The sequence below is a fragment of the Python bivittatus genome, unplaced genomic scaffold (assembly GCF_059951505.1).
Source record: "Python bivittatus isolate LINGU-HERP-01145 unplaced genomic scaffold, Pbiv_v1 ctg000350_np1212, whole genome shotgun sequence".
Lineage (NCBI taxonomy): Eukaryota > Metazoa > Chordata > Lepidosauria > Squamata > Pythonidae > Python > Python bivittatus.
In genome coordinates this window covers 18,814,216-18,833,605 of record NW_028277074.1, presented here as the reverse complement: position 1 = coordinate 18,833,605, position 19,390 = coordinate 18,814,216, and the positions used below count along the sequence as shown (strand labels likewise).

At 34.4% G+C, this 19,390-nt stretch overlaps 1 protein-coding gene across 14 annotated transcripts in view; it reads right to left on the bottom strand.

Annotated features, from left to right (window-relative positions):
• ITSN1 (intersectin 1) overlaps positions 1 to 19,390 on the bottom strand; it is a 120,791-nt gene that overhangs the window by 44,400 nt on the left and 57,001 nt on the right. For all 14 annotated transcript variants that reach the window (XR_015796792.1, XR_015796793.1, XM_088144650.1 and 11 more), the window contains 11 exons: positions 19,042 to 19,182; positions 17,685 to 17,772; positions 17,417 to 17,556; positions 13,080 to 13,201; positions 11,389 to 11,618; positions 9,805 to 9,926; positions 5,754 to 6,001; positions 4,928 to 5,087; positions 4,374 to 4,579; positions 4,002 to 4,081; positions 699 to 865 (listed from right to left, as the gene is read on the bottom strand). Coding sequence is in view for 12 of the 14 variants with exons in the window: in XM_088144650.1 (XP_088000776.1) it covers positions 699 to 865; positions 4,002 to 4,081; positions 4,374 to 4,579; positions 4,928 to 5,087; positions 5,754 to 6,001; positions 9,805 to 9,926; positions 11,389 to 11,618; positions 13,080 to 13,201; positions 17,417 to 17,556; positions 17,685 to 17,772; positions 19,042 to 19,182 (1,704 nt within the window). In the remaining 2 variants the exon portion in view is untranslated. The remainder of the gene's footprint in view (positions 1 to 698; positions 866 to 4,001; positions 4,082 to 4,373; positions 4,580 to 4,927; positions 5,088 to 5,753; positions 6,002 to 9,804; positions 9,927 to 11,388; positions 11,619 to 13,079; positions 13,202 to 17,416; positions 17,557 to 17,684; positions 17,773 to 19,041; positions 19,183 to 19,390) is intronic.

The following is a 19,390-nucleotide window of genomic DNA, read 5'->3' as shown; positions in this document are numbered from 1 at the left end:
TATATTTATATTTATTTACACACACACACATACACACACACTCTCCACGACCTGGAGAATAGGAGAATGAGAGAAAATTCATTCATTCTCCTTTTCTCCAGGTCGTGGATTTATATATATCAGGAATGTTAGCGATTTAAGAATCAAATCAATCAATAAAAGTTATCTCTCTCTCTCTCTCAAAATAGAAAAATTTGAGGCATGATGCTCAAGATCTAAATACTACTATAAATAATTGCCAACACCGTTATTTAAGAAAAAATGGTGACCAGATTAACTTCAGTTGCTTGGTTCAAAGAAAGAAAAAGTAACACTGTCCAAGCATGTTTACCAAAAAATAAAGCCCGGTCAATTTAAAGGATTTTTGACCACAGTTGTAGACTTCAATACTCTTACAAATATATTTTCATTTTATGCTAAGAATCAGTTTATGACTGCTGCACATATATAGGTGAAGCATATTTCAAGCATAATCAGTTGATACTCTTGAACACAGTAACTCATCAGAATCTGAAAAGCTGAAGAGCACTGTCAGAGAATCAAAAACTACTTTTGATATAGTTTAGTTCAACATTTTCATGCTTCTTCCTTTCTCCATCCTTATTATTTAATTCAATGACTTGTAATCATCAATCATATTAAAATATTAAGTCGGGTAGCAAAGTTATTTTTAATAAATACACATGTATGAATTTTACCTCAGAGTCTTTGAGTCTAACATAGTTAGATGGAAACACTCCGGATTTTTCACCCAGCATTCCTGTCCACCAATCACCATCCTTCTTGGTCACAAGAATTAAATCTCCTTGTTGAAATGTTAAATCTCCTTGTTCAGAGCTCTCATATGTGTACATAGCAATATATTCTAGAAAGCAAAATGATTTGGAAGTGAGAAAATACATATCATTAATTAATTTGCAGGTTAATTTCATGCAACACAGCATAATTTCTGGTCTCAGGTTTTGCCTAAAACAGGATTTTCTCACAAGTTCTCACAAATCTACTTTAGGAGGGTTCTAGAATGAAAACAAAATCAGTTCCAAAGGGATTACTTCCCCTGGAAAAGCAGTATCTCTTAGTGTGTTAATATAAAAAAAAACACTGCTATTGGAAGTAGGAAGGTAAATTCTGAATCTCCCAATTATTTTGTATTATTTAATAAAGAAGTGTTACTGAAAGCAATATATTGCCTTCAATTACTCTTGATTAAAATAGTATTCTTTTCAAACTACTACATACCAAATTATTTATATAACGTACTGCTGCAATCCTTAACTATTAGTTCCCCACCAGAGTATTACCACCTTCCTGTGGTGGGATGATTAAATAGTTTTTATGACCATGAGAGTGATGCCAGCAAGGCTATGAGGTCCTGGTAAGATCACCCTAACTGATAAGGCCAAAATGAAAGCAATGACACTAAAAGTAATCTCAGTGAGGGTAGGGCAGATGAGGCTCTACATGAATGAGAGAAGCCAACCCAGGCAGGAAAAGAAATCAAACTCAGAAGATGGTAATGGCAAATCACTACTGCATTGTTACCAAGAAAAATGTATGGACATGGATCAAACAAACAGAAAAATTTTGATGTCAGATAATATAGATCAGAAAGTACTCTTCTAGTCACCGGGGAAGGATACCAAACTTTCACAAGTAGATCTGGAAGTGATAGCATGGCCAGACCAAAGCCACAAGGAAGGCTAGTCACTGAAGACGCAAGTAATAAAAAAGTTCTCATTTTAAAGGCACATACAATTGTAACATTAATGGTAAGAGACATGAACCAAAAAAAAAAAAAAAAAACACTCTTGAAATTGTCAAAGAGAACTAAGATGTAGCAATAAGTGAACTTAAGTGGACCATACCGTTTTAACAGATGATATTGGGGCATGAAACTGTACATAAGAAAGGAGTGGCAATGATTGTCAAACAGGAATTTGCTAAGCAAGTGTTTCACTATAACAATAAATGATGGAATATCTATACACTACTAAAACTCTCGGGTCTATAACTTTCAACTGGGCAAAATGGTGTGTCATAGGTCAACAATTTTTGAACCAAGGTACATCAAATGGGCTAACTTACAGAATGTGTCCAAATTCTGGGACCCATTACTTCCATGGGATTGAAATTTGGGAAATTTGTGGTTGCTTCAGCACTGCACTGCAGCAGTCAGCCCAGGTCACATGATTGTTATGGGCGTATCCCTGACCTCTTTCCCGCCTCCCTCTGTCCCCTGAGCCCAATCAGCTGGTGGCAACTGGCTGCTTTTGAAACGGGGCAGAAATTTGAAATCTCTTAATGGCAGTTGGTGGTGAGGGAGTGACTCAGCTGCCTGCTGGCAAGGTAGAGCTGGCTGGGGGGTGCCAGTGGCTGATGGGTGAGCCTTCTTCCTCCTTTGAGGGAGGGGGACCTTGGAGACGGGCCAGAATGGGAAGTAGGGATGCAGTTTCCCTCACAGTTTGCAGCTCCCTTGGTTCCATCCCCCCACAGGAAAGTGGCAGGCAGTTCTGTGGGTCAGCCAAAGAGGAGGAGGGAGAGAAGCAGGAGGAGGGGGAGGAGGAGGAGGAGGCACTTGGGCTGTCCTGAGGGTTGTGAGGGGAGGGAAAATGGGGCAAGCCTATATTATATGGAGGGAGGGAGGGAGGGAGGAAGGAAGGAATTTCTGTCAGTTTCTCACTAGCAAAGTCAAAATCAGTGGGGAAGCCGGTAGCAAGTCATAAGTCATTCATACTCCCACTGCTTTTTTGCCCTTGGTCATTCTGTTTCTCTGTTTAGGTAAGGATGCATCTCTGAAACATCTTAATTCTCAATCTAAAAAATAATTCAAAGTTCTGGGGAAGTGATTATAAAAGGTATAAAATGCTTTAACCCCTAGAGCAAAACGATCTAGACAAGTTTGAATAGTGTGTTGAAATAAAGAGAAAGAAATTTAATAAATAGAATGTTAAGTCCTGCATTGCGGAGAAAAAATGGAAGGTACAAGTATAGGATGGTGGAGGCCTGGCTTGGGAGCAATGCATGTGAAAAGGATCTGGATATTCTAGAACACAAGTTGAACAAGCGCCAGTAGTATGAAAAGCTGCTAAAAGGCAACTGTTATTTTGGGATGTATTAGCAGGAACATAAAGCCTGGATAACAGGACTTACTTTGCATGGTCAGGCCTACTTGGATACTGTGTCAAGTTCACACTTATAAAAAATACATCAATGAACTGGAGCAAGTTTAAAGCAGGGCTACCAAAATGGTAAAGGAAGTGAAAAACAAATTCTCTGAGGAAACAAGGTAACTGGATATGTTTAGATTGCAGGAGAGGAGAGGATATATATTGCAATGTTTAGATTTCTAAAGGAGAGTGGGCTTGTTTTCTGCTGAAGGCAGAATCAGAACCAATGGTTGAAAGTACCAGAACGTAGCTTCAGGGTAGGTACTAGGAGATATTTCCTGATGATAAGAGCTGCTAATTAATGGAACAGATAGTGTCATGAAGTGGTATGTTCTCCTACCCTGGAAGTCTTCAACAGAGACTAGATAGCCATCTGTCCAAAATACATTAGCAGATCCTTATCTAGAAGGGGGTTGAACTAGAAGACCTCTGACCCCAAAGTTACATTTAATAGGATAGGCAAGCATGAAAGAATTTAGACAACAGGAAATTTAAAAATTAGCATACGACAAGGCAACATTTCCCAAATGGGTGCTCTCAGATGTGCTAGAATTCTCACCCACAGTACCATTGCTAAACAATATAGTATTTCTACAAGTAACAGATCTGTCGAATTGTAGAGAAGAAAGGAAGGCACAGGAAAACCTGGGGTTCATGGGTAAAGCTTGGCTATTTAGTAATCTACTAAAACATTTACTGTGCACAGAATTTAATACAGAAAAGTTGAGAGAACACTTATTTCAAATAATTTGCTTTTAATTTAATAATCTCAGTTGCAATTATAGAGATTTCTTAATAGTAAATGACCCACTGTATTTCCAGTTAAAGTCTAACCTTCTCCTGAAAATGCAGATTTTGAAACTGGTGATGTCCTCTTTAAGTTAGCAGGACTCTCTGAAGATCCAGAATCCATGCTAAAAAGAAAGAAGTATCAATGATTTTTTGCAGCTAATTCAGTAAGGTTATCCAAAAGGACAATTTGAAAAGAATATACAACACGATGATGTACATATAAGATGTATGAAAACCTTAGTATTATTTTTAGATTATGGAAAAGTTACTTTTTCTCTTTAAACAAACTTATACATACATGACAACAATCCTACACATAGATATGCTCATATACATACACAATCATACATATCTTAAACTGTTTAAAATAATCTTTCCACTATTATTATTATATATAGCAAATAAAATAATTACCTTGTTGATTTCCTTATAGGACCTGATATAAGCTTCACATAGGATTTAGGAAACCATCCTTTTTGTCCCTGAACCTCTCCAAACCACCACATATCTTGTTGTTCTAATACAGTGATGATATCATTCTTGTTAAAATTTAAATGGTTGTCTTTCTTGGCTCGCCAAGGATATAGTGCTTGTGCTTGAAGTCCTTCTACTTTTTCACCCTAGTTAGGTAATGAAGTTGAATTTACTTGATATACACTATGATATTCAATAAAATACAAAATTGGCTTGAGAAGGCACTACATTCAGAGATTATTGTGAGCTTATCACTGTGCTGTGAAATTTCTAGTGTATCTGTTCAACACTACTGTGCATTCTTCAGTCTATTAACTGTGGACTCAGGAATTCCTAAATTGTCCATGCATATAAAATCAGAACACTATCAGTTCTATTATTTATCTAATCCCTTAATTGCTTATTTCATATAGCAAAAGCAAAAGTACAATACAAAGTACCCAATAAAATTTACACCCAGAAAGTACATAATTTGCTCACAGATGGCAACTCACCTGACCCAAAACAGGAGAAGGAGATGATCCAGTAACAGTTGCAGGAGTAAAGGCAGATCTTTGCCTTAACTGCCCTGTGCTTGGAACTGTAAGGGAAGGCTGAACTGCCCAAGCATCCCAGTTATCTGTTTCTTGCTTATCACTAGTAGTTGTTGGCCATCTGAATAAAAAAAGATGGTGGATATAATAATGATTACCATAGATAAGAAGCATTTTTTTCTCTTGTCCCTAATCATGATATGGCATGTTTCCCAGAATAATACTGGATCATCACTAACTCCTGCATCCCTTTTGTTGTTGTTATTATTATTGCTACTGCATGATCTTGTCAAGCCATAAAACATTCAGGACAGATGTTCACTATGAGGCCTTGAAGGCCCTGGAGGCCCTCATACCAGTTTGGATTGTACGAGAGGAACAGAGAAGGGAAGAAAGGATAGCTGGTTGGAATTTCTGAAGTCAGTTATGACTATGAATTTCTTTACATGGCTATAAAGTTACTGAGTGTTTTTAAAGGCCTCAAATACTTTTCTTTTTTGGGAAGTTTTCTAAAGTTTGTACTCTAAAAACAGAAATGTTTAACTGCCTTCTAAGAGCTAAGAGTAAAAAGGGTTTAGAAAAATGACTTTTAAACTCAATTTTACTATGCTGACCCAATTTTTCAAGCCACAGATGAAAGGGTAGAGAAGTGAAGGGTAGATAATCTTCAATATATGATTTAAAACCTCTTGTGAAGTTAATTGTGAAGCTATTTTAATTTATCTAGGTTACTCACTTCTACAATTACCAAAAAAAGAGAAAAATTGAAATTTTAATAAAATCATACGTTGAACTGAAATCTGCCCAGTTGTTGCTGGTAGGACTTGAATCTGTAGGAAGAGGTGGTGCAAGAGGTGTTGTAGGGGTTTCACGTAAAGAAATTTTAGGTACAGATGTCATGTCAGTTAGCTGCTTTACAGAACTTGGAATTTCATTTTCAGACATTTTTTCTGCATAGTTTGCAGGAAACCATCCTGTTTTTCCCTTCAGTTCACCTCCAAGCCATCCAGGTTCTCCAGTTTGGCTTTCATCCACCTGTTCAAATGTAATAAGTTAATTCAGTATAAAGCTACAATGATTTCCACAAAGAATATTTTTACCAAATGCAGAATACTTAAGAATTTTAGAACAACAGTATTATAATTATTTTAATGAAATGTAAGTATATTTGTAGTGACTGAAACAAAGTTCTTGGACTAAATCTTATTGACGGTTAATAGTGGAAGCAGATGGCCTCCAAGAAACCCACCAGAGAGCAATTCCAATTATACTCATTTGGGTGCAATATAGTCTAAATATTTCTATACTTTTCTGAGTATGAGAGACACAACATATATGACTGAAGGGAAATAACAGAATTAAAAAGTAAATTTATATTAAACCTATATTAATATATGCAGCCTAATTATTTTCCTATTTCTGCAACTGTGCTTACTGATTATATACATTATCATGAACCGAAGTAAACAATATAAGGCAATAGTTTAAAGTCCATTATTATTTACTAGGTTTCTATACTGCATTAAAAGAATTATCACAAAACATTTTTATAATACTGAGTTAAAAATGCAAAAATTATATAACTTAATTGCATGTGTCTGGCTCCTTGTTAGAAAGAACATTTGATCAGCATTTTAAATCTAAAAAAATGTGTAAAAGGAAGCATTCCACAGGTATGTGTATGAATCTTTGCATTTATGACCCTCTCAGGTCTGTAAAGCAAAGGGAAGCTGAAGTAAGATCATAAGTGCAGTCACAATTTCACTTAGTGACTGCTTCACTTAATGACTGAGTTGTCAGTCCGAATTATGGTTGCTAAATGAGGACTATCTGTATCTGTATTTTGTAATATATTATTATTTTTGTAATATTACATTATTTATTTGTAATATTTAATATTTTATCTGTATTTTGTAATCAATCAATCGACTGTGGAAAAAGAACAGCTCTGCTACAAACCCTAATCTACATAATTTTCCTTCTGCGGCTGGGGCATAAATTACAGACAGCTGAGAAGCAATTATGCCAAATATCCACTCTATACAGGTAGGTCCAAATATTACAGTTGCTGCCTATGCTTTTTTTACTAATACATGCAGTACCACATTTATTAAAAGTAGAAATTAAACCACTGAATCCAAGATACTGCATAAGTTACTACCAAACACCTACTATGACCTACTAAATCAGCAATCATTTTCAATTAGGAACACTCTCTTCTCATAGTTTGAGGTCTACACAATACTGTTTGAATATATAGTTTTGTGTATTTGTCACCAACATAAATGCTATTTAATTTATTTGCTTTGATGTACTTTAGGAAAAGTAAATATTACAAAACCCATAAGCCATACAGTTTTGTTTCCTAGGAAGATAAATGATTTCTTATAAAACGATGTTGGATATATACACATTTGATATAAATGCAGTATTTAATATTCTGAAAAAAGGTCTTACTATTTGGTGTGATTTTAAGAATTTTATATAAGAATTATATATTTTCTATAACTTGCATATGGTACAAATTTACTTTTTGTGGAACACAGTAAGAAACTGAACCAATTTATGAGAAATTGGAATTTCATAGTTTTGATGAAGTGCACTGTTCAGAAGCATCTCAAACTGGCATATAATTATTATTGCTGTTATCAGAGCTATTAGCTTTAGTGATATGTCCACTGAATTTCAGTAACCATATTTTGCAGAGTGCTTTGAAATATATTGTAGTAGTACCATTTGTAGTAGTACCATCAGTAGTACCATCAGATTTTGGCTCCTAAAAAAGTAAAACTGTCAAAAGGTATTTGGCAGTTTGACATTTTTGCCTTTTTCTGCTCTCAAAATGTTTTTCTTGGCAAATCACCTAAAATGTAAACTATAAGATCATCTATAACTGAAGCAAATTATCTCACATCTTACATATTGAAACAGACCTGTAACCCACCTTAAGATTTTGGGCTCTAAACTCTGATTTAATGATTTTATCATTTAATGATAAAAAAAACTTCATTATTGCAACATATACTTCTTTGTTTTCTATTTAAATATTTTAAGCTGAGTTTAACAGTAAAAGCTTTTCAAAAGGGGAGCTGCACATAACAGAGATAGGCACCTTCTGAAGGTTTGGAAAATTCAATTCAGACTCCTGACTTTATGGTGGGAAACAATGCAGTGAGCAACGATGTTACCAGGTATTTCTCGTGTTAGGTGTTTAGTGTTACAAAGGGGGGAGTTTAAGAGTAGGAATGGGAACAGGAGTCTTCTGGGAAATAAACAGCCACCATTCTCAACCTCCAAACTGAAATAATCCCCCAAAATTACATTTCCAAAAGTCAGCTACTTTGCAACTGAATTTTAGCAAAAAAAAACCTCTTAAGGATGCTGGGGAAATGCAAGGAGACTTCAAGTTGGCCATCCCTAGTTTTAAAATAAAACCCTATTCACGTTCAGTCAATACGATACAAATCCTGTGTACTAGTACTTACTCTCATATAAGCACACAGATTTACAGCCTTGAAGGTATAATAAAAAATGAAAAAAAAAGTTACTAAATTGAACATGAAAGAAAACTGCATATAAGCATACTCCATGCTATTCTTTCATCTGAAAAGTAAGAAACTGACTTTAGAAAACTTTGGAAAACTATAAACACAACTTTAGCAAGTAAGTTTCATATACAGGGAGTCCCCGGGTTAAGAACGCCCAGGCTACAGACAATCCATAGTTAAGAATGGAGCCTATAGTAGCAAAATTCAAGTTAAATACACAATGATTTGAGTCAAATACACAGTGGTTCCAGTTAATTTCACAATACTACTTATACAGTATTATACAATAATACTGTTCTGGCTTACATACAAATTCGACTTAAGGAGATCTTAGGAATAGAACTCATTCTTAAACTGGGGACTACCTGTAATCACAAAATTAAGGTCTAGCTGCATACCTAGACATCAAATTAAAGTTCATATAAGATTCAATGTTTTGAATTCTATGACAGAGAAAAAAATCTTTCTCTAGTACTATAAATTATCCAAAATAAGTATATTTATACTATGTACTTCAAGTAATTAAAATCCTACCTAAGAAAAAAGCTTACATTCATTCCACTTTCCATGGATATTTCCCTCCCCTCATCCCATGTTTATACTGTTGAAAGGAATTGTAAAAAAATTCTAGGCTGCAGGAAGGGTTAAACAGTTACATTTCTAGAAAAAATTAAAATATTAAGTTTAAAAAAATTATCTAGAAAAGCCAAATTTTTAGATGTTTAGAACTCCTTAGTTTAAGAAATTTTTTATTTTTATCCATTCAATCGTTTCCGATTCTTGGAGACTGCCAGGACAAGTCCCTGCAGTTTTCTTCACAAGGTTTTTCAGAATTGGCTTGCCACTGTCTCCTTCCTAGGGCTGAGAGAAAGTGACTGGCCCAAGGTCACCCAGCTGGCTTTTGTGCCTAGGTAGGACTAGAATTCACAGTTTCCCGGTTTCTAGCCTGATGCCTTAACCACTACACCAAACTGGCTCTCACTAAGGAGTTTAAGGAGTACCTGCCTGCAATTCCTTAAAATAGACACGTCTTTTTCCAGGAGTTGCAGACAGGTGCCACGCTCATGGCCCAATGACTCCAAAGTATTTTTTTGCCTTCAAATCCAAAATGCTGCACAGCCTTACTCATTACTATCTTTTCACTATCTGCCTTCTTAAATTTAAGTCACATGGCTCCATAACATCCCCAGATGTTACTAGCAGAGCCCCACTGTTTTCACAACATGTCCACTCTCTTTAAGATATTAAAAGCATTTGTGATTTTGGGGTAATACTGCACTCTTCTCTTACCATGATGATGTCTCCTGGCTGGATAGTGATTTCATCATGGCTTCGGGATTCAAAAGGATACAGAGCTCGATAGTACACTATTTTTACATCTTCCTGAGCAGAAATAGTTAGTGGAGCCTTTTCTAGATCCACAAAAACAAACAAGTTGTTTTTGACTTACATCTCAAGAGACAAATTCAATTTGCATGCATCAATATATTACATTTGTTTTCACACTGATCTGATGAACCAAATCAATGTTATCTTCATTTTGCAGTAGCAGAAACAGAATTCAAGCATTCATTTAAACACAATTTAGGACACTTGGAAATGAGGGATAAACTGCAGACTGCAAAATTCATTTACAACTTTTTTAATTAGTGTTTTTTTTCTTTCTGTTACTTTTACTTTATTTAACCACTATAATGTATGTAGGGTTTTTTAACTGTATTTTTGGGTGGTGTTTTCGCTGTTTGTATTTCATTATTTTAATAAAAAAAATTAAATGAATAAAAACTATTCACAGCAATGCTATGAAGTTTCAGATGCTATTACAAGAAAAAAGATGTACTTATACCAAGGAAGAGTATTCAGTGAAATGTCTAATTAAAAGGAGAGGGTCTGCTATTAATCAATATCAGATAAAGTGAACAGTGCACCCTTTATGTCATTTGCACAATGATGTCATCATTCAAGTGATGCATATTATATCAGGTGATTACATTATTATACAAATGAATAAATCAGAGTAGAACTGATCCATAACACGTGAAGTCTCTTGCATCAAGGTCTGTTAAGTTGAACTTTCATTGTATATAATTGTGTGCACAAGCATGAAATTCTGTCATCAAACGTGTATTTAAAAACAATCAAACCAACTTCATCTAAACAGAAGTTTGGAGAAGGGAAAACAGGAAGCAAAAAAAATAGTTTTCCATTTTTATTTTGACTGTACCTCCTTTTGAGAGAGCTGTCCCTATTTCATTGCTGTACTCAACCCAAACTGGCTAAGAGACAATGTTAGCACTGAACTATATCTTTGTTTTCGGTGTAACTACTTTTCACTGTAATTCTTTCCATCACTCCAAAAGAGCTTCCTATAAAGCTTCCTTTATAGGAAGACAGGCATACAGATAGTTTAAAATTATGGGAAAAAATAGGATATCAAATTATTAAATCATATTTATTAAATAATAATTTGAATATATTCATATATAGTTCTAGTTTTAGTCTAGAACTTACAAATAAATGTTGAGGTTCTACTGTGCATTGGAAAAGAACGAAAGGTACATTGTAACTTCTAGTTTCCTTCTATTTAATCTGCTTCCCTCAAAGTAGTAATTTATTTAAAACAAGAAATTTATTAATTGCCTCTACACTTCTTCCAAAATGCATCTCAAAGTGATTTACAATAAAATGATAAAATATAATCATAAAAACAATAAACAATATAAAAATATATTCAATAAATGGGAGGAAGAAAATAAGGAAAATAGAAACAATTATCCAACCTTCAGTCAGCAAGAATCTACACTAGTCTACATGATCATGAGAAGAACATAAGATTTTGTGAGCATTTAATCTGAGTATTCCATTATTTTGTACCTGCAGTTGACCAGGGAGCTTGGATAGCTGGTTTTGTTGAATCTTTATGGTGATGAAAAAATTTATTCATTTTTTCTTGTACTTCCTGTTTGTTCTTCTCATCATTTTCTTTCTTTTTGCTTAATTCTTCCCATTTTTGTTTTTCTTCCTCTTGATGTTTTCTTGACCGTGAATGTTCTTCTTCCTGTTGTATTCTGTCAAGCCACTGTCTTTCTCTTTCTTGGGTTTTTCTAATTAGTGCAAATATATAAGTGGTATTTAGAAATATATAATTTAATACATTTCTAAGCTATCCAAAACTGGAGCTCTCTAGGTAGTTCCCAAGTAGTTTTTGTGAATATGAACTCTTATCATCTTCAAGGCTTATTAGAAATGTTTTATATTGTCATAGAATAAAAGTAAATCCTTTGACTTGAACCTGACTTGTGATGACTTCATGGACTAACACATTCAGTTTCATGGTAACAATATAGAAGTGGTTTGCTGCTGTCTTTTTCCATGATGTTTTTCTGAGCTTTTTAGAAATTTGTAACAATTCTTAGCAGGATGAAAATCAAACATTAATATTGAAAGCATTATTTAAAATATTGTTGTTAACAAGAATCTTAACTATTCAGCACATTATTCAAGATGAAGAATGTCTTTGGAAATTGGAGCCCTTAGCATGTAATTTTTATCCTATTCAAAGGATTCCATTTCTGTTACAGGAATTCAAAAATCAAAGCATAAATTATAAGAATATAAATTTGTACCATTCTTTAAGCAGTAAAAGACTGGTCAGTATTAAAAAATAAGAAGAATCACAGTTCTTTGTAGCCCAGCATGAAGAAACCTACTACTTACACAAGAACCATACTACATTTGCTTCTGTGAAAGAAACTATAAAGACATAATCTTTTGATGATCTAACTATGCTAATCCATCCCACCATTCTCTTACTAATATAAATCTTATAAGCATTGGGGAATAGTGAGATCAACCTTAAGTAGTGAATATTATTATTCTTTGTAGCAATGTAGGAAGAAAGAAAGAGGTACTTATTATATCAGGGGACAGACAAATATATTGTTACTGTTAGCTTAAACCTAACTGAGGAAACAGATGATCAACTATCCAAAGTTTGTTATTATTTCAAGTGTAGTTAAATTCATATTAATTGAATGTATTGGTACATAAGAGAAAGGAGGATATTAGAGAGGATGGAAACATACACACACACATATTATATATATATATAGAGAGAGAGAGCACACACTCGAGAGAGGAAGAGATGGATTGACATACACTAGTAAGAAAATATGAACAAATAAAAATAGAACTGTGCAGTACTTGGACCCCAAATGGGAAACATGCTTTGGACTGATCATAGGTGCACATATGGTATCTAGTGGTTCCTCAGAGAAGCCACAGTTTAGCCATGAACTCCCAGGAAAATACAAATTTAAATTAAGGAAGCAGTGGTGGTTTGTTAAATATCAAATGTTTCCGTCAATACTTTTCTATAAAATATTAAAATATGATACAATTTAGTTGAAAGAAACCAAAGAAGGGAATTATGTATCCATGCTGAAAACCAGGCTTCTTCCAAATATATGGACAATTAGTCCTTCCAGAGTACCAAATAACTGATTGTTCAAAATTTTGATCAGCTCCTTTTCATAAAACAATATGGTTTCCAAAATCAAGCTTACCTCTGGTTATCTTTCTGTTTTTCCAGTTCTGCTTTCCTCTCTTGCTCCTTCTGTTTTAGTCTGTCAGCTTCTATATTCTTTTGCTTCTGTAGCTGCTGCTTACTATGTATCTCCCTCAGCTCCTGCAATAATGGAATGGTGGGTTATTATATAGTGCACAGGACATTTTAAACAATTCCCTGTTTCTCAGCATGAAGAACAAAAGCTCTTCCAGAATAGTCAAATAATCTAATTTAAAAATTTTACATAATCACAAGTTATTTCAACTTCATTATGTAATATGATTTTGATCTTGACTGTCAAACGTAAAAGTTTACTTCTTTTATTGGAAAACCTGAATGGACCAGAATTGTTAATGAAACATCTACATGATTTATCATCATAAATTCTAGTTTAACCTGTTTGGAAGGTTTATAGGAAATAAGATATTAAATTATAATGCAAGTTCTACTGGCTGTTATTATATATTAGTCTATAAACAACAGACTGTTTACTAAAATAGGGTATTTCTAGCTTCCAGGAACTGAATTTTTCTCATTACAGGATATGAGGTTGTTAGGACATTTCCTGAAAAAATCAATCTGGGAAGAAAGGAAGTATCTTTTTCAATTTTTGAATGGTTTTATGGTTCATTGAACCCTGCATATTTGACAGGAATAGAAATTAATGACAGGAACATGGAACACATTTCTGAGAATCAACTTAAGAAGCACACTTAAAGAATAAGTGCAACTGAGATTGAAATCCCATCAGCATATAGCATTCACAACAAAAAAGGGAAACCAATATCTTACAATGCCTTGGTTTGATCAATACTGATTGATGGCATAATTTGCATACATAAAAAATGAAATATGTTTATTATGCAATTTGGCTGGATGAAATTCAGTATTTTCTAGCTTGGATTATGGTGTTTATATAGACATTTAAAAGGAAGGTAACAAGTAGACAACTTTGCTTCACTCTTTTTTGGAACAGGAATTGGCAACACAGAGGCAACCTGACTTGTACTGAAATACTGTCATATAATTTTGAAATTAAAAGTAGTTTTTGATCAATGGAAGAGGCTGGCAGCTTCACCCAACAGCAGTTCTTGGGAACGGAATTAAAAGCTTCTTTTAAAGAGATAAAGACAGCATGGAGGACTTATTTAGGACAATAAGCATATTTTTCCATGAAGTGCTATAGTTTGCAGACAGTTTATAGCTGACAGGTGAACTGCTATAGATTATTACAGGGTTTCTCAACCAGGGTTCCATGGAACCCTAGGGGTCTGCGAGAGGTCACTAGGGGTTCCTGGGAGATCATGATTTATTTTAAAAAATTATTTCAAATTTAGGCAATGCACTCTCGCAGTGATAAGCAGAGACTGAACAAAAATCTAGTTACAACTCTTTCTGAGCTCTCTGGTAGTGCACTGTAGGACTGTTTATTTGGTTGAATCCATTCTTAATTTTTGACGTGAGATAGGGAAGACTGTTGATAACAGGTGAATGCTATATTGTAGGAGGGGAGGAATATATTGCAGGAAGGGAGGAATATATTGAAGGAAGGGGAGGGAGAAGTGCATTTTCAAGAAATTAATGTACTGGTCCAACTTAGTCTGTGATGTCAGTGTCTCCCTTCTGCATCTTTTCCCTGCAGTTTTCCTGTAGTTATTTTATCCCATTATTTTAAATACATTTTGTATATATTTATTCAGTTATGTCTGAGGGTCCAATGTGCCAATTTTTGAAGGGGAGGTGTGAGAGAGAAGAGGAGGATTCTAGAATGGACAATACTGATAAGCTTAATGATGATAATGATAATGAAGAGTTTAAATCTTCTCAGGTATTTCCCTGCACTGGCACACCAACAAACTCAAAAAAAAGTATGTCTTTAAATGAAAGCAATTTATCAATAGGTTTTACATGAACTGGTGATCCAAGTTGTCCTATTTCGTTGTACCTCTGTGGCAAACAACTTACAAATGCAGCAATGGCTCCAGCAAAATTAAAAAGACACTTAACTACAATCATAGCCATATAACAAGTAAAAGTTCTGATTATTTTAAACAGCTATTGGAATTACAGAACAGAGTAAAGCTTTTGTTAATAAAATGAGAGTCCGTAAAAAAGCCTAAGAAGCAAGTTATTTAGTAACAGAACTTACTACATAGCAAAGGAAAAGTCATGCTTTGGGTGAGAAAGTAATCATGCCAGCATGTAAAATAATAGTGGGAAAAATACTAGGACCAGATGCAGTACAAGAAATTGAAAAGGTTCCACAGTCAAACAGTACAGTAAGTCAGCGTATTGGTGACATGTCGAATGATGCTGAAGAGATTTTGTGTGATAAACTGAAGAACAGCAGCTTTTCCATCCAAGTTGATGAGTCAACAGATTTCACTAATAAATGTCCTGTTATGGCATTTGTAACATTTGTTAAGAAGACTTTTTCTACTGCAAAGAACTACATGAAACATGCAAAGACCAAGATGTATTTAATGTTTTGTCTTTATATCTTGAAACAAAAAGTCTGTCTTAGAGGAACTGTGTCGGCATCTGTACTGATGATGCTCCATCAATGGTTGGCTCCATGAGAGGTTTCATTTCTCTTGTAAGAAAAGAAAATCCTGATGTTGTCATAACATGCTGATTTTTTCACAGAGAGATGTGGGTGTCAAAAACTTTTGGATATGAAATGAAAAAAGTTCTGGATGATGCTACAAAAATGGTTAATTTTATTAAACAAAGACCAGTTCACTCAAGAATGTTTTAAAAACTGTGTGAAAACTGGACAAAGAGCACATATGTCTCCTGTTACAGAAATACAATGGCTCAGCAGAGGAAGAGTTCTCAACAGGGTGTTTGAGCTGAAGGCAGAATTGCAAGAGTATTTTCGAGAAAATAGTATTCCACATTTTGCTGAGTGCTTTCAAGATGGAGAATGGTTACAGAAACAAGCATACTTGGCGGACATCTTTCATCATATGAACCAGCTGAACAAGTCTCTGCAAGGCACTGGAGAAAATATTTTGACTTCAAGTGACAAGATTCTTGAATTTAAAAGAAAATGGAATGTTTGGAAAAATCATGTTGCAAAAGGAAATACTGAAATATTTCCACTGCTGCTTGGGCTTGAGAGTGAGGAAGGATACCAAAAACTCTCAAAACCACCTGAAAATTGAAAAACCACCTGAATATACTGCAGAACAAAATTGATCAGTACTTTCCCTCCCTTTCAACACAAATGTATGACTGGGTGAGGGATCCTTCCTCTGCATCTTGTGATCAGCCTGAGAACTTCACTTTGAAGGAAGAAGAAGAAGAACTTTGTGAACTGCAGTCTGATCATACACTCAAAATAAGGTTCACTGATCTGCCCGTGGACAAGTTCTAGATTTCTATGCAAGAGAGCATCCTGCCATTCATTGAACATTTTGCTGAAGTTCTCAGCTTCTAACATGGATAAGCAAGCTTTTTCTTATTTAACAAGCATCAAAAGACAGAAATCATCTTATTTCAGTTGAAGATGAAATCCATGTATGCTTATCTCAAGCCTGGCCCAGAATTCAGTATTTGTGCAGCAAAAAACAAGCACAGGTTTCACATTCATCAGTTTAAGAACACCGTTAATGCACATATACAGGCCTACACATGAAATAAATATAATAAATTTGTAACTTCTGGCCTATATTTGAGTCTGAATGTGCAGCGGTTCCCCGAGGCCTGAAAAATATTGCAAGGGTTCCTCCAGGGTCAAAAGGTTGAGAAAGGCTGTTCTAAAGTATGGATTTAAGGTACTTAATACAACCATAGCAAAATTGTCCAAGAATGTAATACTGATGAATAATTGTCATCATGCTTTTAGCATCTTATCTAGTGCATATCCTATCTTCAGAACAGCTTTAATTTTAAAAAGAATTACAGAGAGGAATGACGAATTTCTAGTTCTTAAAGGTGCATTCAAATAAAAGGTGAATATATTTTATTTATTTATTTTTATTTTTATTTATTTTTCAAATTTGTATACCGCCCATCTCCCCCAATGGGTGACTCTGGGTGGCTATATTATCTTCTGGACTCTCAGACTTTTATGGGAAGGATTTTCAATGGCACTGGGAAAAGCTAAACATTTGCCAATAGCATAATCAGCATAATTTCTTCTTTCCCCTTAAATTTCTATCATTATAGCACATTTTACCACCAAAAACATATCCAGCTTGAAAACAGGGAATAGAGTCTTTTTTATAAAAAACTGGATATACAAGCTCAAATCAAACATTTTCATAATTTATTCTGCAAATGGTGAAGTTGAGGATTTGCTTAATTATAATATAGCTTAAACCTGGTTACCTTTAGTTGGTTGTTGAAAATATCTATCTCCTGAAGTTTTGATCTGGTTTCTTTTTCTACTTCATCTAGCTGGTCACGAAGCTGCTGGCGTGCTAACTCCTTTGCTTCTAAAGCTCTTTTGACAGTAAGAAATGAATCTCCTATTTAAAAAAAAATACCGACAATGAAGATTAAAAGAAATGACTGTCCAGATTCAGTGATTCTTAAATAGAACAATCTTACAATACACATATTCTGTAAGCAAAGAACTGTTTTTAAATGAACTTACGATGCAAGCTGTTCTGCTGAACTTGCTTTAATTGATCATTGAGTAACTGTTTTTCTGGAATCAACCTTCCAAGCATTTGCTGAGATTCCTAAAAGAAATAACATGTGAAATATTATTAGGTTTAGCTACAACCACAAGTATCAGATCGTAGTTGCTTCAACATTAATCAAAAACTCCTTTTCTGAGAAAATGTGATATTTGATCCTTAGCCTGCTAAAAAAGGAAAGCCACTGTGTAGAATTCTCTCCAAATATTTCCACTATTTTGTGCCATAGCTATCATTTCCTTCTCACAAGACAACAGAGTAAAGCAAGAGGACAGAAGATGATGCCCAAGCTGAAGTGGCAGAAAAATTCCATACAAAATCTTGAAAACAAACTTGTGTTATTAATAAGAATCCCATATCAAAGAAAACATTAGGGTAATTTCTCCACCCCTGAAGAAACCTGCTAAGATGCCCCCACTTTCTCAGAAATAAAGACTGTTCATGCCTAAGTCTTCCTTAGACCCATTTCACTGGAATTTCTTATAGCAGAAAATACTGTAACAGACAACAGCACCTGTCATTATCAGTAAGCCAGATTTGAGTGCATGGCTTTAGAAACAATTGGTATTTCATAAAGAGAAAATTTCATAGAAGTTCCAAATCAATTTTTGATGAAAGCCTAATTTTTATAGGGTTCAACCAGTATATAACTAACTGAACTATGCTGCTTGAAAGTTATATGAATTTGCCCATTCTAATAGAGTTAAATTTCTGTTATGACATAAGTTAGAAGTATTTCAGTTCTTGATACTTCAACCACTAACAATTATCTGCACAAGTTGCAAAATGTATTTTTTTTTAAAAAAAGATCCTTAGGGAAATGCCTGCAATGTAAAGCAGGCAGCAGCAATAGAAAAACATCCAAATTAAGAAATGACAGCATTTTAATGTGAAAAGTTGCCTGAAAGCCCAAGTGCCACATCTTTTGCTTCAGAAAACCAGGGGACCAACCTAAAATCTCTTGTGAGAATATTTAATTTTTCAGGTACACTTGCTCCTCGGCAGCATACCTCAGCAGCTATCGAACTGAATTGAATTGCAGTTTCAGAATAGATTTTGTGGGAGGTGGGAAGAAAACCACATATGCTACATTGAGTTCTGAAGAAAAAATGGGGCATAAATGTAGCAAATAAAATAGAATTTATTTCCCTAAGATAATGCTCATTTTCACTGTTGCCACATTTTTATTGCCTGACAGAGATACCAATTAAGCAACTACTACATTCAACTCTCATAAATTATGTCCTATTCTTTCAATACCAGAATACATAAGATATAATTCTTAAACATTTTCAAACACTATATACTTACTTGTAATTGCTGTTGTAAATGTGTAATTTCTGCAATTCTCAGCTCTCTAGATTTGTTTGTGCTCTCAATTTCTTGCCTTTGGGTAGACAGTCTGCATCTGATATCCTGAAGCTTCCCTTCCAGTTGATGTTTTTTATCATTCTTCAACAGGAAAAGAAAATATTGGTTTAATCAAATGTCATTAGAATGCAAAACTGGTTGCAAGTACTTTTAGTTACGCCTGTAAGTTGAAAAAGATTTTTTGTAAAAAAAGGAAAATTTTGTCAAATAATTCTTGTAGTTATTTCAAACCATTAGGAAACACACACCTCTTATTTTAACATGGCATCTGGCATACATTTCTCACTTA